This window comes from Rhinatrema bivittatum, chromosome 3, assembly GCF_901001135.1.
Source record: "Rhinatrema bivittatum chromosome 3, aRhiBiv1.1, whole genome shotgun sequence".
Lineage (NCBI taxonomy): Eukaryota > Metazoa > Chordata > Amphibia > Gymnophiona > Rhinatrematidae > Rhinatrema > Rhinatrema bivittatum.
The window spans coordinates 386,653,003-386,679,879 of NC_042617.1; the positions used below are offsets into that span (position 1 = coordinate 386,653,003).

The 26,877-nt window shown below is 43.4% G+C and overlaps 1 protein-coding gene across 1 annotated transcript in view; it reads right to left on the minus strand.

The window, feature by feature from the left end:
- Window positions 1-26,877, minus strand: part of LOC115088601 (CD109 antigen-like) — a 220,564-nt gene that overhangs the window by 113,118 nt on the left and 80,569 nt on the right. The window contains exons 11-15 of the mRNA XM_029596859.1: window positions 17,758-17,976; window positions 10,964-11,062; window positions 10,787-10,849; window positions 9,478-9,654; window positions 2,552-2,701 (exon numbers count right to left, since the gene is read on the minus strand). Coding sequence (XP_029452719.1) covers window positions 2,552-2,701; window positions 9,478-9,654; window positions 10,787-10,849; window positions 10,964-11,062; window positions 17,758-17,976 — 708 coding nt within the window. The remainder of the gene's footprint in view (window positions 1-2,551; window positions 2,702-9,477; window positions 9,655-10,786; window positions 10,850-10,963; window positions 11,063-17,757; window positions 17,977-26,877) is intronic.

Genomic DNA, 26,877 nt, shown 5'->3' on the forward strand with positions numbered 1-26,877 from the left:
CTCCCTGTATAAATGGTTAGTTTTTCCATTATGAAGCTAAACTTTGACTGAAGTCCACCAGCTTCCAAACTCCATGTTTATTGAAAGAATCCCCTGAAGCAGGAGTTTCCAAAATACAGGCTGTGTGATGATGTGGGCGGAGCTAGGGCCTCACCTAGGCATAGGCCATGGCCCAATGCAGGATGCCAAGACCCAAGCATCAGGGCTAGGCCTCAAAGCCTGAGCCTTGCTTAGGGCCTAGGCCACAGCAACCTACCACGGCATAACCTATGCCAGGTAAGTTACTGTAAACTTGGCCAAGGCCCTAAGAAAGGCCCAGGCTTCAGCCTGTGCCTAGGCCTCGGCATTGGATCCCTTCCTCGTACTGGGTAAGTAGGGGCCGGGGAGTAACCTGGCCCCCGCTTTTTTTCAGGTGGGTGGGATATGAGGGGACATGGGAGGACTCGTTTCTGTTTTTTTTTGGGGGGGGGGGGTTATGTTTCATTTTTTTAACAAAATAAACATTAGACGAAAAAAAATTCATGGCAAACCAACCCCTCAAATATGAAACGAAAAACGAAACATTTTTTCTTCTTCTCACCCCTAATAGATAGATACATTCATTCTAGAAATCATTATATTGTGATTACACTGAAAACCAAATTGATTTCTGGCTTTCAAGGATTGGAAATGCACACTCTGATATTTGTTTTATTTATTTACATTTCTTACTTACCTTTCCTAAAATACCACAATATATGTTAATGCATATGAGTATTATAAATAGTTTATGACAGTATTCAGAAGTAATCCATACATTAAAACAGTATGTAGTACCATTATGATATGCTAGTTTCTATATAAGATGTAAGGATGTGCATACCAAAATTTTTCCGTTCAGTTAATTCATTCATTTAGGGCTTTTTTTCAATATGTTTTTTCACTTTGTTTAATTTGTTCAGTAGTTTATGCTCAGTAATTCCATTTTATGTGTATTAAGTATAAGGTAAGTGGACAGGGTCCACCCTGCCACCATTAACACGGGCATCTCTCCACCTTTCTTGATGCCTTTGTGTATTATAGTTTTTTGGGGGCAGCTTGGGAAGGTTTTGAATGATGCAGAGAGTGGGGATTGGTGGGCCTCTGCAGTGGGAGATGGATGGGGGTGGGGAGGTGAGGAGTGATTGTGAGTTTGGTGCCTTTTTTACTCGTGTGTGTGATTTGTCATGGCAGCTCTTCCTTGAGTTCGGTCGATGATGGGCATGTGTCAGAGTTTTTCTCCAACCCTCCCTCCCTTATATTTAGATGTTGATGTGTAATAGGTTGTTTATGTTTTGCTGCTGTTGTGTCGTAGTGAGGAAGAACCCGAGCCTAATGTTTGGTTATTGTCAATTTAAGACTGTTTCATGTGGGGGTCCTGGCAAGGCAGGTATAGCTGGGCGGGCTGCTCCATGTGATAGGTGCGCACAGTGGAGCTGCTGTGTGAGCTGTAGGTTTTTACTGCTAGGATGTGTGGCAGGGAGGACTGGTAAATGGCAGTGGCCATGATATAAGGGAGGGGAGGTGCGGATGCAGCGGCAGTAGGCCACTGGGACGAAATGACATATTAGCCATTTGGTGAGACGGGTCATGTGTTAATGCAGGAAGGATATGTTTAACAGTTATTGTTTATGGATAATAAACTGCGGCCTGTTTGAATAACAGCTGGTGTCCTTGTATATTTTATGGGGGCGGAGGAGGGGAGAATGCCAGGGGTCCCGCCTTCCCCATATTAATGGAAATGAAACACACACATAAAATGGAAACAAATGAAAACAAATGTGCACCCCTATTAAGATGTAATTAATGTGTAAATCCAACAGGTGCCTCAGTCGCAGGCCAAATAATCCTCATTGCTGAAACAGGGTCCTGCACATTCAGTGTGTATACTGCCAACGTTATCTTGCAGGTGAAGCCAGCAGCTCCTGGAACTGCTGTTTTCTAAGATATGAATACATGGCTTTAGAAAGGCGAGTTATAAATGTGACTAAATGAAATGGAAGCAAGCGTGTAGAGCACTAAGAGCAGGCCTACTATTTGTGGAAACCTTGGTCCTTTAACATTACATTACAGGGAATCTAAGATATCTTTCCTTCCATTTCCCTAAATAGTCCCTGCTCATTTCTGTTTTGTTCAGTGATATGAGGCAGATGAATTGAAGAAAGATGGTTCCAATATCAGGACCTTAGCGAAATGATTTTAATTAACTTTTTCATCTAAATCTGTGTGTTGTAAAGACTGACCTTTTTTATTATTTTCAGTCTTACAGATCATATTCATATCCAATTTAGTGGAAGGAAAATGTTTTTTAATCAATGAATTAAACTACTCAGGGAGATCACCAGCTTATTTGAAATGCTGCCATCATAAATGTGGAAGATTTTTGGCAACAATTGCACCAACTGAAATGGTCCACTAGTTATAATCACCTGCCAAAACGCATCATTTCGGTTAAAACCTACTGGATAACTTATCTTTGCTATACACAACTGAGCAATAGTAAACTGGTATGTGTAATGCTCAAAATACTTACTACAGATGCTGTAATGTCTCTGTTTCTCCACAGCCTCTCTCTTTTGTCAACAACTAGCAATCCAACTAATGAATTAGATTCTGTCACATGGATGCTCAAGGTGACATTTTCAGCTGGTTTTGCTTCTTTTTTACTCCATGATAAAGAAACCTAAGGGATGAGGGAAATAAGCACAAGATTTGGACATACACAGATGATGGGGCAGTCAAATGAGATACCGGGCTAAAAAAATGTCTTTCAGCCAATGTCTTTAATGTATTTTAATTTGACAGGTGGAATCTATTATTCTAATTCACTGTAACTTTATGCTGCAGTTAACCATCTCTGGAAAGATCCAGCTTTTGGAGTTAGCATATATTGAGAGTTTCTGCTTGCGCAGGAACATATTTAACTCCTGTCTTTTGCTGGACTGCATCAAGGTCACATATACAGAGACTATGAAAAACGCTTGATCAAGTGCAGAGAGATAAGTGTATCCACTTCTATTTGTATATAAAAAAACAGTTTGTTTATGACTGATGATTATATTGTGACAAGTGCACAGAGCAGATACTGTTTATCCCTTGTGATACAGACGGGGTGTCATTATGTGTATGAAGGTCATAATTATTCAAGATGTCTCCATAATCATTTTTCAGCAGATTTTTAAATGTTAGGGTAGTTTTCTTCTTGCTATTTTTCACTCTTAAGGTTCTCTGTGTACAGACCAAAATTAGTAATATAATAAATTTAAAAATGTGATGATAGCATTGCATGTTCAATAAATTTTAAGTACCTTTCATGTTTTTTGCAATGGTACTGTAACTGACAGAAAGCACGGAATTTCAACTTTCAGAAATAATGTAAATCAATGTATGTAATGGTAAGAAATATAGACTTTAGTATTCTATAACACTACAGTGCTGTTGTTGCAGAAGTGGACCCTTGGGCCGAGGGGAAATTGACGGTAAGCAGAGCTGGCTGTCATAGAGGCCCAACTGGAGCTTCACCAATACCAGCCCTTGTTCCCCTTAGGTTGAGCCCTTGGGTGCCAAGGCCAGCTGGACTTAGAGATGCGGACCTCTGTGGAGGTGAAGATCGACACAAAAAAGATGGTGTGGGCCATCACAGTAGAAGGCAGAGTCTGGACAAGCAGCAGTCAGGGCATTCGACAAGTAAACAAAGTCAGGATCAGACTGAGGTCTGAGGTAGGCAGAGTTCACTCAGTGTTGTGTGGTTTAGGCAGTGGTCAGAGCAGGCAGAGTTCAATCAGTAATGGTGAGCAGAAAGTGCTCAAAGGTAGGCGAAGTCAAGCAGAGTCAAGGTCCAGTCCAAGGTCAAGCCAGAAGTCCAATCCGATGAGACAAGGAATGAAGAGGAGGACAAAGGACCACAGGAGGAAAATGAGATGCTGAAGACAGATGAAGGGATGACTGGCCATGAAGACAAGAACTCAGAAGACAAACCAGACAGCCAAAAACCAGGAATACAGGAACAACACACAGCGGAATTAGGAACCAGGAAGCAAGGATCAGGAACCAGGAATCAGGAACGCACAGGCATCACTTCTCCAATGGAGTCGACTTATTGCCAAGGCAAGGAGAGGCAGAAGTGGCCTTAAATAGTTCCTGTCCTGTGATGTCATCATCAGCTAGTACCTTCAGGCTTTTCCTGCAGTGTGCTCTTTAAATGGGATGCCTGGAGAGCAGCATCAGAGGAAGGCTGCGTGTGAGGCCTACTGCCTGCATCTTCCAGGGCTTTCAGAGTTGGCAGGGGAGGCTGTGAAGCTGGCGGCGCCAGACAAGCCACAGTGTCCTGGAGCAGGAACCTCTCCGGGCATCAGGAAGCATCACATCAGGCCCAGGGCTGGAGGTAAGAGTGGTGATCTGCGGGTCTGACCAATGGTTCACCAATCGCAACAGCACCTCCTCCTCTAAACTCCCCCCTCAGAGGGTTTAGGTTTCTTGGGATGTGAGGTGTGGAATTCTCTTGAGGTTCTTGTCCAGTATATTGGAGGTAGGTTCCCACATATTCTCCTCTGAAACATATCCCTCCCAGGAGACAAGATATTCCCATCTCTTGCCATGTTATCTGACATTCAGAACCTCTTTTACCTGATAGGTAACGTCCTCTTCCGAGGAAATTTCTTGAAGTTCTTGGAGCCTCCTGAAAGGCTATAAGAGGATTAAAGGCTTTAAGAGGGAAACATGGAACACATTGTGGATTCCGATAGAGGCAGGTAACCGTGGCAGACAAATTACTGGACACAACTAATGTAGGATTGGGAATTGCTGGGGCCAGTTGCATAGAGGGCATACGGAGCCAAATGTAATGGATGCTGAGCCAGATTTTGTCTCCTGGCTTAAATTGTGGTGCAGGTCTCTGGTGCGTGTCAATAGTTTTCCTGGCCCTCTTCCTGGCCGTCTTGTGGAGAATCTCCATGGTGCATACCCAGAGTTCTCGAACTTCTGAGCTGTCAGTTGGACTGTGGGCGAGGGGACAGTCAATGGGATAGGCAACAGAGGTAATGTTTGTCTGCCATATATGATCTGGAAGGGCGAGACCTCGTAACAGTGCTAATGTGGGAGTTATGTGAAAACTCCACCCATGGGAGCAGACAGGCCCAGTCATTTTGATGGTTGTTTGTATAAGCTCTGAGGAAGCTTTTTAGGGTGCAGTTTGTCCACTCTGATTGGCCATTTGCTTGAGGGTAGTATGCTTTTGTGTAGTCCAGGGAAATGTACATTTTTTTGCAAAGGGACAGCCAGTATTTGGCCATAAGCTGGGTCCTGAGACGATGTGCCTGGGCAGGCCATGCAGGTGAAAAATGTAGTACGTGAATAAGTCGCGCCAGCTCTGGGGCTGTGGGAAGTCTGGGAAGCCCTTTTATAGGGCTGCAAGCATGACATCATCAGGAAGGGCCTCGGAGCTTTTCCCACCATGGGCTCTTTAAATTGCAGGCAGAGGCATGCACGCACAGCTAGGGAGAATGCCGGGAGAAGCAGTGGCACCAAACACAGGAGCATGTCTGCGGCGATTCCAGCCACACTGGATGGCAAAGCAGCATTCCACCATGAGAAGCAGCAGAAAGACACAGGTGGCATTGGTGGATTCTCCGGGCTGTGAAGAGGCAGCGTGGCAATGTGACTCAGCCGCAGTGACAGCACGGCGTTGGGGGTGAGTGAGCTGCTTGCGGTTGGACCCACAAGCGGCAAACACAACACAGTGCAGCTGATCATGATGGGAGGTCCACTACAAAGTTGGTGGACAAAGTGGGTCCAGGGTTCCCTGGGGGGCTGGCAATGGCTGTAACAGCCCCCAGGTTGTTCCGCCAATAGTTTCTGCTGTGGTGGGAAGGCAAGATGGTGGCATAGATGGAGATCGTGATTTAAGAAAATTACCTCTAAATGCCTCCAAAGAGGAAAGGAAAGGTGAGGGTTTACCCTTCCCTACCATTGCCTTCGCCAATTCAGCAGGAAATAATTCGATATATGTCCTCACCTGCACAAAAGCCGCCAGGAACCGAGGATCCTGATGAGCCAAGCTGCTTGGGAGGTCAGCCAGAGTCAACAGAGGAGGCTTCACTGAGTCCTAATCTTAGACCGCCACCTGCACAGAGAACGAGCAATGAGTACCCTGGAAGAACCACCGCAGAGGTCATCATTTCCGGTCCAGAGGCGGCGGCTTTGCAAGCCTATGAAGAAAGACTGGAATCGGAGGCAGCCGGCCCAAGACCAGAGGAGGAGGAGGTAGAACTGGCTCTGGCAAATCCCAGGAGTGGAAGTGACGAACAGGCTACCGGCAGTGAGTCCCTGGAAACTCTAACTCAACCTGCAGTGGTTTCACTAGAAATGCTGTAGGACTTAATGGCTGGTATGGCGACAAATATTAAAGACTTGAATGAAAAGCTGGACTTTATAAGTGGCAAAAATCAACAAGATCTCCTTCAAATACAGAAACAAATAAATAAATCTGAGGATAGAATTAAAAGTCTTGAAGAAAGAGAGAAAAAGAACCAGGAATTTCATGCAGCAGTGGTTAAAGATAGAGAACTTATATCTAGACGAATAGAGACTTTTGAAAATAATGCCAAGCGTTTAAATTTATGTTTTCTTAACTTCCCCAGAATTGTAGGGAAGGCACCTTTAGAAACTATCAGAAGATTTCTTTTAGTAACGCTAGGCTTTACTGATGTTGAACTGCCAGTGATTAATGTATGTTATTTTTTGCCTAAAAGAAATGTAAATTTGAACAGATCTGAACTACCCTTTCAGGGAGATCTTATGAATTTTCTTGAAAATTCTACTTTGCAAGTAATAGATTGGTAACGTTTGCTAGTCTATTGGACCTAAACAAGTTCATGAAAAAATATTTTAGTAAGTACCCTATTACTTATTACTTTTTATGACAAAGCTGTTAAGATCTTCCCTGATCTTGCTTTAACCATGCAGAATCGATGAAAGAGGGTTTTAGCCCGTCACCAGGAAGTGATTACATTGGGTTTCTCTTTTGTTTTATTTTTCCGTGTAAATGTCTGATAAAAAAAACAAAACAGGAAGATCTTTTTATTTTCTTTGAGCCTGAACAATTGAAGAACTTTGTGGAACAAAGGAAACTAGTCACTTCGTCCCCAGCTTCTAGTTAAGAATTAAAGAATTGTGTAGATAGTGCTATGTTAAGCCTTTTCTTATTCAAAATGTAATGGTTATATCTCCCTTAATTTTCTGCCTTAGTTATATTTTTTTTTCTTTGATTGCATAAGTAAGAGTGGTAATGACATATAATGAGATTTATGTTAATTCTTTGTGTTCAGTATCATTAATATTCTGGAAATGTCAAGACCGTGTATTTGTGTTACAAACCAATGTTTGTTTGTAATAATGAAAATCATAAATAAATAATTAAAAAAAAAAGTTTCTGCTGCATGTAGGTGGGACAGAAATACACATAGGCCTGGACATCTCTCTGCATTTGAAGCCACCAATATTACCGCTAGAGCATCGCTAGAGTTCAGGCTCATCCAGGGTGACCTGTGACACAGGAGTCATAGGAACAATGGTCATGGGACCATTTTAACACTTATTTCTCTGAGTTTGCATGGAACAACCGTCTTCCCTGGTGAGACAGTCATGGTGGAGGCTAGGAGGATCCAGGCTGGATCAATAATGTGCCTGGGAGGCTCCGGGGTGTCCTCTGCTAGGAAGGACTGGGAAAGGGCATTTGCTCTAACTAACTCGATGGCTGGTCGGTACCTCAGCTCGAAGTCAAAACGTGCAAAGAACAGAGACCAGTGGGCCTAGTGGGCATTCAGCCAATGAGCATGATGAAGATGTTCTAAGTTTTTGTTATCAGTGTAAAGGCGCTATTGAGCACCTTTGAGCCAGTGGCACCATTCTTCAAGCATAAGCTTGATGGCCAGCAGTTCCCTGTCACTGATCCCATAGTTGCACTCCGCAGGGGAGAATTTTCATGAAAAGGAGGAGCATGGATGAAGAATTTCTGTATTCAGTGTGACTCAGAATTGCTCCTACCCCCGCATGAAAGCATCTATTTCAAGAATAAAAGGGAGCTTGAGATCAGGGTGATGGAGAAATACATCCTTCAGTTCCTGGAAGGCAGTGACGGCTTCCGATGACCAGACTTTAGTGTTGGCCCCTTTTCAGATGAGAGCTGTGAGTGGGGCCACCATTCAGGAGTAGTTAGGAATGAAATGCCAGTAATAGTTGGCAAAGCCTAGGAATCTTTGCAGGGTGTGTAGATCCAAGGGTTGCAGCCAGTCTTGGATACACTTGACCTTATTTGGATCCTTGTGGAAGCCTTTGCTGGATACAATGTATGCTAGAAAAGGAAGGCTTTCTGTTTCAAAAATACACTTTTCCAGCTTTGTGTAGTTTGTTGTCTGGCAGTCTCTGGAGGATTAGACAAACATCCTGGCGGTGAGAGTTGAAGTCCTTAAAGAAGATAAGAATATCATTGAGATATAAGATGACACATAGAGGAGGTCTCTGAAGATTTCATTCATCATTTTCTGAAATACGGCAGGGGCATTACATAAACCAAAGGGCATTACTAGATTTTCATAGTGCCCATCTCGTGAAGCCTTGTTACAGCTGTCCAGCTAGGGCCCCCCATTGCCATAACTCATGCCTGCAACGTGTGAAACCACCCCCTCGCTTGCACTTGGCAACAACCCTGGTGGAGATGCCCCCACAGCATGCAGACTATACCAACATGAATGCTGACTTCCATTCATCTCCATGCCAAATCTGAATTAGATTTTAGGTCCCACAGAGGTCCAGATTTGTAAATACTCTTGATCCCTGGAGATGGTCAAACAGCTTGGCGATGAGTAGTAAAGGGTACCGGTCTTTTTTCATTATCGCATTTAACCCTCTGTAGTCGATGCATGGGCATAGAGAGCCATCTTTCTTGGATACAAAGAAGAAACCAGCCCCAGCTGAGGAAGTAGAGGGCCGGATTAAACCCCAGTCAAGATTTTCTTTTATGTATTCTAACTTTGCTTTAGTCTCCAGGATGAATAAAGCATACATTTTCCCACAAGGTGGTTTGGAATTGGTCAGCAGATCAATGGCACAGTCATATAGCCTATGAGAGGGCAGAGTCTCAGCCTCCTTTCTGGAGAAAATGTTGGTATAGTCTGCATACTGTGGGGGCATCTCCACCAGGATTGCTGCCAAGTGCAAGCGAGGGGGTGGTTTCACACATTGCAGGCATGAGTTGTGGCAATGGGGGCCCTAGCTGGACAGCTGTAACAAGGCCCAGACAAATTGCAGAGAGTGGAGTTGCAGCCATGGTAAGCTCAGCATAATGGGATGTACTGCCTTGTCGATAATATGAAAGACTATGCTTTCCATGTGTAGGCAATTTATAGACTATACTTGTCACCTTTACCACTCTTCTAAATTAAATTTTTGTGCATCCTCTACCTGGTTTGTGAAAAAATCTTTTATTGCAACAGTCCGACTGTTTCTTATAACTTCACCATTCTCCTGAATGAAGTACACAGTAATGATTGCCATGGGAGCCCACGAGCTCTCAGGGGTCAGAGTGAAAGCAGGTGCATTCTTTTTGCCAGCGGCTACCACCATTCCGATTGCTGAAACCTAAAAAATAAAATCAGTACAACAATTGTACAGTTTAGTTTTGCATAAGCAGTAAATTAAATTTTAGTTTTTAATGGAAAGAAGCATTCATTGTTATGTAGTGACAATAATTGTAAAATGTAATTAAATGCAAAATCTTTTCACTTTTGGTATCAACACTCTCACTCATTTGAAAATCTGTGAAATGCTTTTCTGTTTTTGTTTTTTTTACCTCACCAGTCTGCTGTTTGCTAATCTGTTAGAAATTAAGGGGACACTGGATTTCTCTAGAGATTTTTGATTGAGACCTTGTTACAAGTGCTTGTTGTGCTGAAGTAGTCTTTTATAAATATGCAACAGTTTTGAAGCCTTTTTAGAAGTTATTATTTTGCAGCCACATGCTTTACAATAGTAACTTCTAAACTCACTTGAAAATGTATGTTTTAAACATCTGGTGCATGACAACTAAATATTTATTTATTTAATGTATTTTATTTTATTTAACCATTTTTATATTCCACACTTTCCAGGAAAACTGCTCAATGTAGACAATACTTTATATGAGGCTCATTTCACAATCGATCATGATCGCATCAGGTCAACTTGAAATGTGCTGAATCAACATCCTTTTGAGCTGCACAATATAACATAGACAGATGCTTCAACTGCTACGTATTTAGAATGGCACACTTCAACATGATAAACCCCCTTAAAGCCAAACTATGGATTGATCCCATGGCTTCACAGCTCTAACTGTGCATCAGACTTGGCTGGTATAAAGTGCCTTGTGAAGGTGATGCATTTGAGCCTGGAGATTAAGATCAGGAAATGAACACACTTTAAAGATAGTGGTGATATCTTGAAAGATATTTCCATGTCATCTTCCCTGTTAAAAGGACCATGCTATTGCTAAAGGTAGTCTAATAATGATAATTATGCGGGAGATGGGAGATGATGGAAAACCAATGACAACAAAAACAATTCACCAATCAAAGTCAAATGAAATTCTTTCACTCCTTACAGTAGTAAGTACTGTTGTCTCTTGGTGCCCAAATATTGGTCAGTTGCCATAAATCTTAAACAAAATGAATGTGATTGAAACCATCATCTAGTAACCACTTAGAAAAGAAATAAGTAAAGCAGTTATACATACCACATAATTTATCTCTTTTATGCTCTGACTGGTTTCAACAAAGAGTTCAAATGAAGATCCAACCTGAAATATAAAGCAACTCCTAAAAATTTCAAGTGAGACTAATGTAGGCCTGGAAACCTCTAACTGGTGAACAGCAACAATTCATCTGCATAGAAAAGTCAGTTTTGGAATTACCTCAATAATGGAGTCTGGTACACGAAGAAATATGTAATCAGTTGCCCATGACCATTGATCTATGGCATGAAAACTTTCGGTAGCATTCTGATAATGCACCTACCAAAAAGAACCATTTATAATATTAAAAAATCCATATAGCTTAAATTTATCTTTAATTTACACTTTAGATAAAACTCAATATAAAGCATGATAACAGCTGTAAACATCATTAATTTCCACACACATAAGATGATTCAGTTGGCTGCAATGTCCCTGACCCAAACAGTTTACCATTTAATTCTGAATCCAGGGAGGCTAAGTGACTCACTCAAAATCACACAGTGAGTTATGAACAGGAAAATCAAACCACATTGGGTTCACATTGGCACTCTAACCACTATACTATACCACTTCTCCAAAGACCACTGGCTTGCAGCCAGTTTTGAACAGACATGACTACACCATCACAGTAGCTTTGAATTGTTCATTAGCTGCCTCTGAAGAGATAGAGATATTTGGCATGGACTTTATGGGCCGGATTTTATAAATTTGCATGAGCGTGTACTTTTGTTCGTGCACCAGGTGCGAACAGGAGTACATGGGATTTTAATAGATACGTGCGTACCCCTTTGAAAATCTACCCCTAAGTTTTTAGCTCAATTATATTAGGGTCTACAATGAAGCTTCCTTGCCTCTCCATTCTTTATACACCCGAGATTGCTTGACATAGTTTAAAACTTGATGTTTTGTTTCACGCCTGGAAGTCTACTCCAATTTGGATTACTCTCCACAGGGCATCTCACATAATACAAAGGTGGCTCTTCTGACTGCATATGGATTTTATTCCCGTTTCATGCATTGGATACTCATTACCGTCACTATAAGTTGATTTCTAGGGCCTCTGTCCCTCCCGACACAGCCCATGTGGCGAAACACGGTCCGTGTTGGGGGACCGAAACCTTTTTTGAACTATTTATGAATAAAGGTGGAAATGGTGAATCCAACTTCTTTTCACGCTTCATTTTTTGAGGAATCCAGTATAAAAATCAGTGAACTTTTTAGCACTATACCATTTGTTATTGTGGTTTACATCAATGGTGTATACCGCTCATCATCTCCACTTCCTATTGGCAGAAATTTATGAGTTTCTCATATGATATTGAATTGCTCTCTAAGAGTCTAGAGTGGTGGAGAAGGGGCTCTTCTCTTTAAAAGAAAAATATAACTTTTTAGATAAAAATATTTCTTGTATGGAATTATGATAGGTCATGCAATAAATGCTGTAAATAAACTACCTTTCATAGAAATATATTTTATTTATTTATTTATTTACTATTTTTCTATACCGGCTTTCACGACTGGTAGTCGCATCAACCCGGTTTACATTTAACATTTAGTGTAATGAACATAAAACTAGATGAACTGAACTGGTGCAGGAATAGCAGTTACAATAAAACAAGGAAAATACAACTGGGAGAGGAGGAAGCAAGAAGAAAAATATAGTAATTGATACTAACAAACATAATTACAAGATAATATTTACAATATGTACAAAATTAAAGGCAAGACTAAAGGTAGTCATGGGCTGGAAAAATTGAGGCTAAAATAAGAAGAGTATGATGAAGAAGGCAGAGGGAAGGTCTTTACACTGGGATTGTGGGATTCTGTTAACATGGGATAGACTGATTGAAGGGTGAAGTTAATATGGATCAATCTGGGATCTGATAGGCTTTTTTAAAAAGCCAGGTTTTTAGCCTGGCAGTAATAGACCATATGTCCTATCCAGTCTGCCCATTCAACCAACTAATCAGCTTTACAATCCCTTAGCGATCTTCTATCCCATGCTTTCTTGAATTTAGATACTGTCCTTGTCTCCAACACCTCCATAAGGAAGCTGTTCCATGCATCCATTACCCTCTCTTTTAAGAAAACTTTTATTAGATTACTGCTGGGGCTACCCTCTTTCACCCTCTTCCCATCACCCCTGATTCTAGAACCTCCAGTCCTTTGAAAGTGGTCTGCCTCTTGTTCATGGACACCTTGAAGAAGTTTAAATGTCTACTGGGAGAAAAAAACCCTAAGGTTAGTAAAATCTTAAATACTTGTATAGAAATGTGAAAAATAGGCAATATTTGGAAAGCTGTGTACACAAATGCTCACAATTATGGGAAATAAAATTTCAGATCTAGATGTAGAAATTGAAGAAACTGATTTAGATATAGTGGCTATTACGGAGACTTGGTACACAGAAAACCATGACTGGATTATAATTATACCAGGCTACAATCTATTCAGAATGGAAAGGAGGAGGTGTGGCATAATATATAAAAAATAATGTTAAAGTAACAGAATTGCAGGGCTTACAAAGTAAGGAAGCGGTACTGTAGATTAATTTGGAAAGAGGAAATAGAGCATATATTTATATTAATGTAGTATAGACCTCCATCATAGACAGATGAGATGGACAGAAATCCAGAGAGTGGCTACTAAAATGATCAGTGGACTTGGTTCTAAAGCATTTGGGGACAGATTTAAAAATCTAAACATGTATGCTCTAGAGGAAAAGCAGGGTAGTGGAAATATGATAGAAGCATAATGGCAGAAAAAAACATATAGTCTAGCTTGGCTACCCATCTGTCCAATTTATCTAGCCCTTACAATTCCCATCACTCTCTCAGAGATCTCCTGTATTTATCCCATGATTTCTTGTATTCAAATACCGTTTTTGCCTCTACCTCCACTGGATGTTGCATCGGTGGACCCATAGGCCAAGGTGAGATTGGCTCTACCTGCAGGGTGGAGCACTGAAGGTTCTCACCATCAGCAGGCAGACCCTGGAGAAGCAGAGATTGGTCAAGACTTTCATCTATACTAGCTCACATTCCCCTTGGGTTGAGCCTTTGGGTGCCAGGGCCTGCAGAACTTAGCTGGGGGGGTCTCTGCTGGAGGCGGAAGAGAAGGTCTGCAGTTAGCTAGGGTCATAGGCAGGCCAAGGTCAGGCATCTCCAGGGTCCAGGTGATAGTTAGAGGTGGGTGACAATCAGGCATATCCAAGGCCTAGGAATTGGTCAGAGGCAAGCAGCGGTCAAGTATATCCAAGGTCCAGGCAATGGTCAGACGCATCTGAGGTCCAAGCCGAGGTCAAAACCAGGTATCCATCTGAAGAAGAAGAAGATGGACGGATAGGCAGGGCAGGCTGGCAAGGGCAAGAACAAATGGACAATGAAGATGAAGACAAGCTGGACGAAAACTGAGGACATGCTAGAAAAGACTGAAGACAAGTTGGAATGCAGGGAAACAATTCGTACTACTAGAGAGTAGCTGAACCTGTTGCTGAAGCACTGAGGGAAAGCTAGAGAGTGCCCTTTATACAGCTTAGAATGTGAGGTCATCAATGGGCACCATGGGGTTTTTCCTGCAGTGGGCCCTTTAAAAGAAGTGAGGGCAGGCCATGCGTGCCTAAGGAGGAACATGGCTGGATGGGCCCTGCGGCATCTGCCATGTACAGAGCTGGCAGTGTCTTGCTGCATTGAAGCACAACATCTCGCCACAGAGAGAGCCAGCGGCATCTGGCCACAACAGAGGCCTGTAAGGAGGGGCCGGCTAGGGAGGTAAGTGTGGCAGGGCAGCCCATGAACCACCAAAAGTAAAACTGGAAGTCCATTCCATACATCCACCACCCTCTCTGTAAAGAAATATTTTCTAAGATTACTCCTGAGCCTACCCCCTTTCATCCTCATCAAATGACTTGTTGTTCTAAAGCCTTCTTTCTATTGAAAGAGGCTTGTCTCCTGTGCATAGAAACCTTTGAGATATTTAAATGTCTCTGTCATATCTCCCCTATCTTGCCTTTTCTCTAGGGTATACATATTTTGATCTTTAAGTCTATCCTCATATGCTTTAGAACAAAGATCACTGATCATTTCAGTTGCCACTCTCTGGACCAACTCCAACCAGTTTATATTCTTTTGAAGATGCGGTCTCAAAAACTGTGCACAGTATTCCAAATAAGGTTTCACCAGGGTCTTATACAAGGGCAATATCACCTCCCTTTTTTTGATGACCATTGCCCTCCCTATGCAGCCAAGCTTCTTTCTGGTTTTTGCCATCACCTTATCTGCCTGTTTGGCCACTTAAAGATCATCCAATTCAGCCACCCCCAGATCCCACTCCTCTTTCAAGTCTTGAAGAATTTTACCCCTCTTGCACCTCTCCCTTGGGTGTTTGCATCCTAAATGTAAAATTCTGCATTTTTTAGCATTCAATCTTAGCTGCCAGACCCTAGACCATTCCTCAAGCTTTATTAAATCCCTCCTCATTTTTTCCATACCTTCCTGACTATTTACACTATTGCAGATTTTGGTATCATTGGCAAAAAGACAAACTTTTCCCAATAATCCTTTCACAATGTCACTCATGAAAATGTTGAAAAGAACTGTCCAAAGACCGATCCCTGCGGCACACTGCTAGTAATGCCCCTTTCCTCGGCATGAACTTCATTTACTGCTACCTTTTGTTGTCTCCCATTCAACCAGTTTCTAACCCAGACAATCACTTTAGGATCCATACCACAGGCATTTGATTTATTTGTAAGTTGCCTTTGCGGACCTGTGTCAAAGGCCTTACTGAAATCCAATTATTCTACATCTAGCACTCTCCCCAAATTAAATTCTCTCGTCACCCAATCAAATAAATTGATCTGACTCATCTGACATGGCCTACTTCTGCTAAAATCATGCTGCCTAGAATCTTTTAGTCCATTGGATTTCAGAAAATGCACTATCCTCTATTTTACAGCTATTCCATTAATTTGCTCAACACAGAAGTTAGACTAACTGGCTTGTAGTTCCCAGTATCCTGCTTATTTCCATTTTGTAAATATTAACCATATCTGCCTGTCTCCAGTCCTCTGGAACGACTCCCAACTCAAAAGAAGTATTGAAAAGGTCAGGCTCCAGAACTTCTCTAAAGTCTCTTAAATACTCTCAGATGTATCCCGTCTGGCCCCAACACTTTATCTACTTTAAGTTTAGTTAGTTCCTCGCAAACACACTTTTCCTAAAATTGTTTGAGGTTTACCTCACTTCCAGTCCTATTTATGCTCGTTTTATGTGGTCTGGATCCTGGGCCTTTCACAGTCAACAGCAAACAGAAATATATATTAAGCAATTTTGCTTTTACCTCATCGGCCTCTAAATAGTTCTCCCTTTCACCTCTGAGACTCAGAATGCCACGTTTGTACTTCCTCCTAACCCTTACACATCTAAAAAAAAACAACATCTTGTCTCCCCCCCCCCCCCCCCCCCCCCCCCCCCATTTTACCATATTTGCTATTCTTTTTTCCATTTGCATCTTTACATTCCTGACTTTTCCTTTTAATCATGCCAGCATGTTAAGAGCCAATGAAAGTAAATGTTATGTCCTTCTACAATAGTAAAGTAAAATTACATTTTGGGGCAAAAACTACTTACTTATTACATTTTTAATGTAGAGATCCCTTGGATCCCTACCAGGAACCAATGCAGGATTAAACCACTTTTTGTTTTGCGAGGAAACATAATAACCATAGTGTGGGTACTGAGTTCTCCATGTGGAAAAGAGTATTTGGTAAGCCCCTCTGTAATATAAAGCCAAATCATTATCATAGGGTGTGGAGTTTTTTTGTTTCCCTTCTTAGGGGCAACATTCAGGACTGTCTCCTGTTTTTCTAATTGATTTAAGTTGTTGAACCTCCATGGAGATTTTCAGTTACTTTTAAATATGGGAGCTTTATTCTACCTTCCCTATCTATTCAACTTTTTAAGTTTTTGAGGGTAGAGGTTGCTTCCCTGTGGAGGAACCTGGAGGATCGTCAGTATCCAGAGGAGGGATGACTTATAGCTATCCAACATAGAAGAAGGAGAGAAGGGAGAAAGGAGCTGGGATGGGCCCTCTATAAGGCCCATAATACCTACTGGAGATTTGGAGAAGAGGAGTAACAGGAGTATCATTCTGACACTGGAAGGGAGAAGAGGAGTATACTTAGTACCATTCAGGTACTGTGAGGAAACTAAAGAGTTCAGAGGAGAAAACTACATGGAGAGGGAGGAGATAAATGATTGTGTAAAATGGATTTCACCTTTAATACTTCACCAACATTGGGAGGGAAGCATCAGCTTGCTCTGTGCCAATATGATGGGAGAAACATCAGATTAAAGACTGAATCAATTGGCTTTAATATCTTAAACTTTATCAAGACTGCACCATCAGGAATTGAATTAAACTGCTGTAAAGAATAGTTTCATCATTTCACAACATCTCAGTAAAAGTAATCTTGGAATCTAAAGTCAGCTTCCAGTGTGCTTTTTACCTCAAAGTGACCTGAGCACTCATCCGACTGTATACAAGAACTGGGAATTAAGTGTTTACAATGTCTTTTTCTGTTTGTAATGTTTATAATTTTGTAATGCCTCAAAGTATCTTTCTCCCCACTCAGGGAACCACTGAAGATTATGATGTTAACATTAAGGAAAGTTTGCCATCGTAAACTGTAATTGGAGACATGGGTACAACCACCACAGGAATTACATAAATTTGAATTACTTAGAAATATAGTAATTAGTTAATAGTGACTCAGGAAGTAAATTGGGCATAAATAAAATAAAATAAAAAATATATAAAATACCCAACGGGCTTTATGGTCATCATTTGCCATCAGATTTTATGTTTCTGTGTTTCAAAAAGTCCCTAATTACAAGTAACCAGTTATTTCACAATAGTGTCTAAGTTTACAGGAATGATTCTACCTCTCACATCTGGCATTCTGTACTTACCTCCAGTGTTATACTTCTTGTTGTTTCCTTCACTGGAATCTGGATATTAATAACCCCATTCTCTGGAACAGTATATTCCTGTACATCTGCAGTTCCTACCCCATAAGCAGATGATCTTGACAAGCTATATGACTCATTAAATTGAATTATATGCATAGTCAGTGTTTTATTTCTGTCTTCTTTCGTCAGTGGTTGGAAATCTTGTCTTGATATTATCACCTGTAATAATAAATGTGAATATTAAGTACCTGCAATGTAGCGCATGCCTTTTGAACTATTTAACTGCAATATTCTCAGCCAGTTTTATTTCTCCCTCAAACACACACATGCTATTCACATTTTATTGCACAGCAAATAGAATAATATGCAATGATGAATGAATCACAGGTGTGGAGGAGTAGCCTATTGGTTAAGAACATAAGAACATAAGAAATTGCCATGCTGGGTCAGACCAAGGGTCCATCAAGCCCAGCATCCTGTTTCTAACAGAGGCCAAACCAGGCCACAAGAACCTGGCAATTACCCAAACACTAAGAAGATCCCATGCTACTGATGCAATTAATAGCAGTGGCTATTCCCTAAGTAAAGTTGATTAATAGCCGTTAATGGACTTCTCCAAGAACTTATCCAAACCTTTTTTGAACCCAGCTACACTAACTGCACTAACAACATCCTCTGGCAACAGTAAGCTGTAAACCAGGGAAGCCAAGGCTCAAATTCTGCTGACACTCCTTGTGGCCTTGTGCGAGTCATTTTACTCTTCATTGTCTCAGGTACAAACTTAGGGCCAGATTCGTTAAAGCTTTTCTCCCATTTTGTATTTATGGGGAAAACCCTTAGTGAATCAGTTCCTTAGGGCCTTACTTACTTAGCCTTTCCCCCCATAGACACAAAATGGGAGAAAACGTTTGGTACATAACCTTCTTAAATTGTTAACCCTCTGAGAATAGGGAAATGCCTACAGTACCTGAATATAATCCACTTTGAAGTGTCACAAAAGATGAACTATAAATAAAAACAAATCTATTGCTTCAATGCACTCCAGGAGAGAGGGGGTGTCAGCATGGCCATTTGGTTAGGGCCTACAGTGTTCAATGGCCTACTTTTGTTGGGCAAAATTTAAAATAAAGCTATATATATCTATTTCTAACATGTATAAATAAAAATTTCAATTGTAATTGAAGAATTTGCTAACAAAAAAGCTCATAAAGCCTTCTTAGATAAATAAAAATTTAGAAAACGATTTCTCTTATTAAGTATCACATCGAAACCTTACGTAGGGGCCTACTTTTCTTAGCTGGCACGGGCCTAATTCCTGCTCTCTCCGGCCCTGCTTCAATGCTTTCTCAAGATGTTTCCTAGAATGTCAGTGGTTCTAGTGAGACCAGGTTATAATACAAGAAAATGCCCTGCCTTCCCAAAACGGTCACATGGGTCAGATGCTAGAAATGTACCTCCCTCACGCCATCTACCCTAAAAGTGGCTGGAGATACATCTGGCATACTATAATTGTAAAGTGTGAGGGAATTCTGTTGGAATGATAGAAGTTCCTTAAATCTACATTATCATTTTAAAGATAGGTGCAGTGCCAGAAGAGTCACTTGCCAAATAATTTCTTTAAATTAAATATCCCAAGCTGAAGGTGAGGACATCTAGCCATGTCATGAAAGACTACTCTGGGGATAAGCATCTACCAAAGGGGTGAAAACTTACAGTAAATTAAATATTAAACATTTTAAAGTGGGCCAGTCCGGTGGCTCAGTGGCACTGCTGTACACTATTATGCAAAAGATCTTGGATCCTGACTGGCCTCTGCTCCTCCATAGCCCCCTCCCTTCGCCCCAAGGCTGCCCATGCCTAGAAATGCCAGGGAGGCAGTACCCACATCCACTTGGAGGAAAAGGCCCCCAGCTATTGTAGAAATGTGAAGTGCCACCTAGTGGGCAGACTTAAGGACCATGCTCTTCATGGAGGGAGCCATGGTCTGTGGCCTTTGGCCAAGGGCCATCACTACAATGACTGGGCTATGCTGATGAGGGATGAAAACAGAGGGAAAACAAATCCTGATAACTGCAAATGAAGGCTCATGGTGCCAAAGCCCAATATGTACCATTTCTTATTGAGCTAAAATCCCAAACGAATAGGAAAAAAAAACAACTTTTGCTGTGAATTTATTTATTTATTTGATTTATATACCGCCTTTCAGAAAACTTTCACTTTGAGATAGTGTACATAGCTGGCTGACTCAGAAGAATGTTCCATTTCCTAACATTGCTTTTACTAGGGATGTGCAGAGCAAAATTTTATGTTCATATTTTTTATGTCCGAAAGGGGGTCCCACTTGCGGCCAATATGGACATAAAAAAAATCCAATGAGTTGGGTATATGTACATATGTGCAAAAAAAAAATTTAAACCCCCTCACCCTCCTTAATCCCCCCCCCCAGACTTACCACAACTCCCTGGTGATCGAGCGAGGAGTGAGGACGTCATTTCTGCAATCCTTGGCGAGAAGCATGTGACGTCGGTGGCACGTCGAGTGACGCGGCGTCACGTGATTCCCGGCTCGTTCGCGCCGGACGGCTCGTTCGGCCCAAAAAGAACTTTTGGCCAGCTTGGGGGGGCCTCCTGACCCCCTCAAGCTGGCCAAAAGTTCTTTTTGGGCCGAACGAGCCGTCCGGCGCGAACTTGCCGGGAATCACGTGACGTCGCGTCTGAGTGACGCGGCGCCACGTGATTCCCGGCGAGTTCGCGCCGGACGGCTCGTTCGGCCCAAAAGAACTTTTGGCCAGCTTGGGGGGGTCAGGAGGCCCCCCCAAGCTGGCCAAAAGTTCTTTTTGGGCCGAACGAGCCGTCCGGCGCGAACGAGCCGGGAATCACGTGACGCCGGCGTCACTCGACGTGCCGCCGACGTCACATGCTTCTCGCCAAGGATTGCAGAAATGGCGTCCTCACTCCTCGCTCCATCACCAGGGAGTTGTGGTAAGTCGGGGGGGGGATTAAGGAGGGTGAGGGGGTTTATATTTTTATTTTGGCTCAACAATCGCGATTTCCCACATATCGAACATATCTATGTTCGATATGTGGGAAATCCGATCGTTTATGTCGAATCAATTTTTTAAGTAAAAAAAAAATATGAGTTGCGTTTTACTAATGCGGTCAATCCGAATGCACACCCCTAGCTTTTACATTTCTAGAGGGTTAGAGCTAGCAAAGCTTTAGTGAAGGGTAGAAAAACAATATGCCTTGTGGCCATGTTTTCTTAACTAGTTCCTTAATACAATGGTTCAGCTGAAGACTTTGCTTGTACAGTACATCCCATAGTAACTATCAGTATACTATCCTTGAGAGAAACTTGGGGGTATCCTGCATGGAGTAGCAGATACTACCATAAGAAGCTTGCTAGGCAGACTGGATGGGACATCTGGTCCTTTTCTCCCGTCATTACTTGGTTACTCTCAATGCATACTAAAATAACAAAAGGTAATCACTGCCCAATTTTCAATTATCTTCAACCTGTGTAATGAGGTGCCCAATTCTGTCCCTTAAAAGTAGTTCTGCCCCTTATAAAAATGGCAGCAGTGTCTAAAAAGAACATAAGAAGTTGACTTACTGGATCAGACTGAGGGTCCATCAAGCCCAGCATCCTGTTTCCAAAGGTGGCCAATCCAGGTTACAAGTATCAGGCAAGTACCCAAACATTAAACAGATCCCATGTTACTGATGCCGGTAATAAGCTGTGGCTATTCCCTAAGTCAACCTGATTAATAGTAGTTTATGGACTTCTTCAGGAACTTATCCAAACCTTTTTTAAACCCAGCTACACTAACTTCCTTAACCACATCCTCTGGCAATGAATTCCATAGCTTAATTGTGCGTTTAGCCTGCTCTGAGTGCTCTTAGTATATGTCAGAGTCTCAACCAGACCCTGCCTCTGTTGTGAGGTCAGTGTAGTATCAGTGTGTTAGGAAGGAGTGACATTCCCCATCTGGAGGGCTGGCACGGCTGTGCAGGCTGGTTAAAGTTAATCCCCTGGCAGGAGCAGCACAGGACACAAGATCTGGGCAGAGCTGGGTCTTATTGCCTGATTGGTACCTCCCCCTTGGGTTGAATCTGCAGGTTCTGGCGACTGGCAGGACTTTGCTGGCAGTGCCCTTGAGGCAGCAGTACAAGCAGAGATGAGGTAGGCTGAGGTCAGGGCAGGAAGCAAGCGAAGCAGCATCGAAGGTCAGGCCAGGTCAGGAATAAGAAGTCAGTCCAGGGCAGGAGGATTCTAGACCTTGCAGTCCAGGTGCTTGCCTTTTCACAAACAGGCACCATCATGTCTGTACCCCTTCCTTGGGGAAGGAGTTTTCGCCAGAGAAGGATTTCTAGAGATATTGGGAAATATACCATGTTTTATCACTGAAAGCACCAAATATGAATCATAATAGCCAAATAGGTATGCAGTCAAATACTGACAGGTCCCCAAAACACTATCTCAATGAAAAAACAAGAGACCTTGCCCTGATGAGAACTTTACACTGAAGGATACTTTATCTAGATCTACCTGTTTGTAAGTGCCTGTGTAAATAGGACCAAGTCAGAAGGACAATACAGCAGCTAAGCCCCTAAACAGGAGTCATGGATTGGCCAGCAGAGTCCAGAAATCAGAAAGACCCTGTTACGCGTCCCAGCCATGGAAGGCCGACGCCCGGGCCTACTTACCCCAGGAATCCATCTGCCAGCTCCGGTTCACCTTCACTCATGGTGCTGGGCAGCCGCCTCCGTCCCTGAGCACCTGCAGCCATCTCTGCTGCTTCTGACTCCTCCGCATTTCCTCCCTGCGCCCGGCGGGTCTCCTCGCGCGGGCCATGGAGTGACACCGCCGTCCTGCTTCCTCCGGGCCCTGGCTTAGGCACACACACGCACAACTCACATACTCTTAAAAGGGCCGCGGCAGGAAAGTAGCCCGCGGCCCCGGATGATGACACCACTGGGCATCTGTATAAAAGGCAGGGCCCAGACACTTGTTCCCTGCCTTGGCAACAGGTCTCCACGATTGTTCATGTGCTCATTGCTCGTTCCTGGTTCTTGTTCCTGTCTTCTGTTCCTGGTTTCTGTTCCTACTTGTTCCTTCGCCTCCTCCTTGTACCCTTGGACTGATTCTCTGGTATTGACCTCTGCTTCGTCTGGATTACGCTTGGACTGATTCTCTGGTATTGTCCTCTGCTTCGTCTGGACTATGCTTGGACTTGCTCTGATCTCCTGGCTCTGACCTCAGCTCTGCCTATGGTACTTGCCTCCCTGCCGCCTGCCCTGACTCCAGCCTGCCTTGGACTCTCCTTTAGTATCCTACAGACCTGACCTCTCAGGCTTCGGCCTATCTTTACCTGGACGCCTCCTGCTTCACTCTGTTCCTGTTGGCGTCTGGGTCTCTGGAACCCTGCCTTGTCTGGACCGTCCTCGGCCCTCCAATACCACTGCTGGTTCCTGATGTACCCTTGTCTACACCAACTGGGAGTCGTCACACGGAGGCCCGCCTAAGTCCAGCCGGCCCCGGCATCCAAGGGCTCAACCTGAGGGGAACGTGGGCTGGTATTGGCGAAGCTCCAGTCAGCCTCCGTCTCCTAGCCTGCTCCGCCTCCCGACAGTGGGGACCCATAGGGCTTGCCCTGCGGGTAGCGTCAACCCCACCTGAGGCCAAGGGTCCACCATCAGCGCAACAGACCCTCAGCCTTGGAAAAAGGGGGGCAGTCGGAAATGGAGAAAAACACTCTGGCATAACAGCTTGGCATACAGACGTACCAGTATGCCCCCCAAAGAAATGGGAAGGAGGAAAAAGACCTGCAACGTAGCAGGACCCCCCTGAAGAAATGGGAAGGGGGGAAAGATCTGCAATGCGGCAAAGACCCTGCACCTACCACATGATTATACATGAGCTTATGCATATTTATTAGCTGAAAAGTATAAGACAGGGGCAAATAAGGAGGAGAGAGACCCTAGGAGTGAGACCCTGAAAGAGCAAACCCTGAAACCAGAGAAGGGACCCTGAAAGAAAAGGAACCAGAAGGGCAAAAGAGGAGCCCTAAGCAGACTAGCACCCCCTGCTATTGAGGAGGGAGAAGACTAGGTATGGCCAGGAGACTGTAGAGAGGATCCAGAAAGATGAGAGACCCTGCTCATGTACAGAGAGTGACACAGAGTCTGAGACAGTGAGGGGCAAGTGCAAGCCCCAGATAGCCCACCAAGTACCAGAACCAGAAGCAAGTATCCATTTCAGATCACCACCAGCTCTGCCAGTACCAAACCCAGGAAGCAAGTCTCATTCCCTGCACACATTCTCCAGCTCTCCAGCCAGAATCTGCTTCAGAGGTGAACTTAGAGATGAAATTAGGTAGTAAGACCTTCAAACACAACTTCTCCATAATTAGAGGTTTAGCTTCACTGATGTATTTGGGCTCAGACTGTCTCATCAGACTGGTAGCCTATGTTGACCTAGTGAATGTTGTCTGGAGCAGACTGGAAGGCGATCCAGTAAGTAGCCCTGATATTCCCAAATCACTCAGGTCTGGCCAGGCAGTCCCACAGGTATGCGAAGTGGTGAGTGCCGAAAAAGCCTACATCCTTAGCAGTGTACAAAATCAGAATAGCCAAAGTTAACAAATGTTAGATACATTTTCTTTCTTCTCACCAAACACCAGATTTTTAGAATCCTGGTTATCTATGGAGCCACACCTTGTGCGGAGGTGTCAGACACAGTACTTTACCTGCTACTGACAAATACCAGCCCAAGCCGAATTGCACTGAGAGACAAAGAACCCCTAGTGTCCCTAATTGGTGAATCTTTCCCTGATTTAGAGCTAAACCTGCTGGTCATAGGTAAGTTACCTGGGAACACCAAGGTATACCCTAGAGAAGATCCCCCTGAGTGGTGCAAAACACTGCCTAAAAGTCTCATCAACTTACAGTTTCTTTGGCCATATGATGATCAAGTTTCTAGAGATCAACTGGAAAACAACTGCTTCCTACTGTCAAGGGAACTTGAAGGAAGTGAGACAGGCAAAATCCAGGCTGAAGGAGCCCCAACAGTTAGATCAGTTCAGACTTCCTCCTGTTGCATCTGTCGGTCTCAGATGGCTTCGATCTCTGTGCCTCACCTTTCTTCCTTCTCTCTCCTCAAGCCTTGGGAAGTTGGCTGCTGCCGCATCTTCATGCTGCTCTCTCCGGCGTCCCCGGAACGGCAACGGTGATGGTGTTTGCCATGTTTCTCCTGAGGGCCTCCTAGGGTGTGTGCGCGCATGCCACCCACATCTTTATTCACATCATGGCAGGAACTTCAGGGCCGTCCCCTCCGAGTGACATCACGACATCCGGGTATTTAGCCTGCCCTTCGTTTGCTAACAAACTGAGTTAGCAAGGATTGGAATGCCTCTGGTCTAAGCTACTCTGCCGCTTCCTTCCTGCCACTGGAAGCTCTCTCTGCCCTTCGGGGTCTTTCATCTCTGACCTGGATACCCGCTCCTTGGGGGCCCTTGTGCTTTCTTTCAGGTGCCTATCTGGGATACCGTGTACTCGCTCCTCGAGGGTCTGCTCTCCCTACCTTGGTGCCTACAGTTCTACTACTTCTGCCTGCCAGGATTTTCATCAATACAGCTATCTACTTCAGAGAGTAATTAACCTTGTCAGTCTGTCTCACCTTCAGCTTCAAAGCTGCGAGTCTGCATCCAGGTCTTCTCTACCTCCTTGCGCAGCCTACCATCTACCTGAGCATGGGACTGGTCTCCTCTGCTGAGGACTCCTGGACTACTTCTACTGGGTTACCTCACTGCTGCCGCCCCTGGGCAGTACCACCAAGCTGTATAATAAACACAAATTCTCTATGTCTGCGTGTATAGAGTCTAGCCTAGTACTGCGGTTCCTCACGGGGCTCCTCCGTGGCCATCTCCACAGTACCCAAGAATCCACTCCAACACCTCAAAACTATAACACCTCCATCTCAGAGGAAACAGAAGAGTGAGTGTACATAGCTCGCAATGAATCCTTCCCCAGATTGGAGGAGACAGTAAACAATCAGCTCATGGAAGCGGATGCTTGTAGGATACCAGCAGAGAGAGATCAGTTAAAGGAACTGTTATACAAATATAAATATATCTTTGACATTGATGCTTATAACTGACTTACATGTTACTCAAGTGCTGAGAGAGCCCAAAGCAAGCCAGTTTTCGTATGCTAATACAAAATACTGCTAGCTTTCTACGAGTCAGTGCAAGAAATTTTAAATAGAAGAAAGAGGAATTATCAGGCAATGTAACAGTATCTTTAACAGTACCATATGGCCCATTTTAAATAAGAATGGCACATAGAGTCTGGCTATAGACTACAGGAAACTGAACAAAATTATGCCCCTGTCCAGGTGACCCATGGTCCACCTGGATCAGAATTTAACCAGAATTCAGGGAGCCAAATATTTTGCCAGCCTTGATTTAGCCTCAGAGTTCTGTACAGTCCCTGTAGAACCTAAAGATGAGTATAAATTGGCTTCTTCTTTTGGGAAGAAAACAATACAACTGGAGCAGAATTCCCTTTGAGTATCTCAATTTACCAGCAGACTTCACCATTTTCTTGAACAAGGCATTACCTGATGTAGATGTTAGGGGCACCTTAATGTACATGGATGACATCCTAATTAAGAATACCAACTTCCAACAGTACCTGCAAGAGATTGATCATATCTTGGCCCAGTTGCAGGTGGCCAGAGCCAAACTGTCTCTCTCAAAAGGACAAAGGTGTAGGAAGTCACTTAATTTCTTAGGATATGAAGTCTCAGGAGGGACTACTTCCAAAAAAGAAAAGAATAGAAACCTTACAAAAAATAAAAACACCCACCACTCTGAAAGAGTTATGTTCTTTCCTGGGATTATGCAATTAATCATGACAGTCCCCACGCATCAATTCTTCATGAGGAGTACCTCAGGGCTCTTCCCTGTCCCCCACCCTCTTCAATATCTACCTCCTTCCCCTCTGCCAGCTGCTAACTAAACTAAAACTAAAACACTATCTTTACGCCGACGACGTACAAATCCTGATCCCTATAACCGAATCCCTTATGAAAACACTTAAGTTCTGGGACAACTGCCTC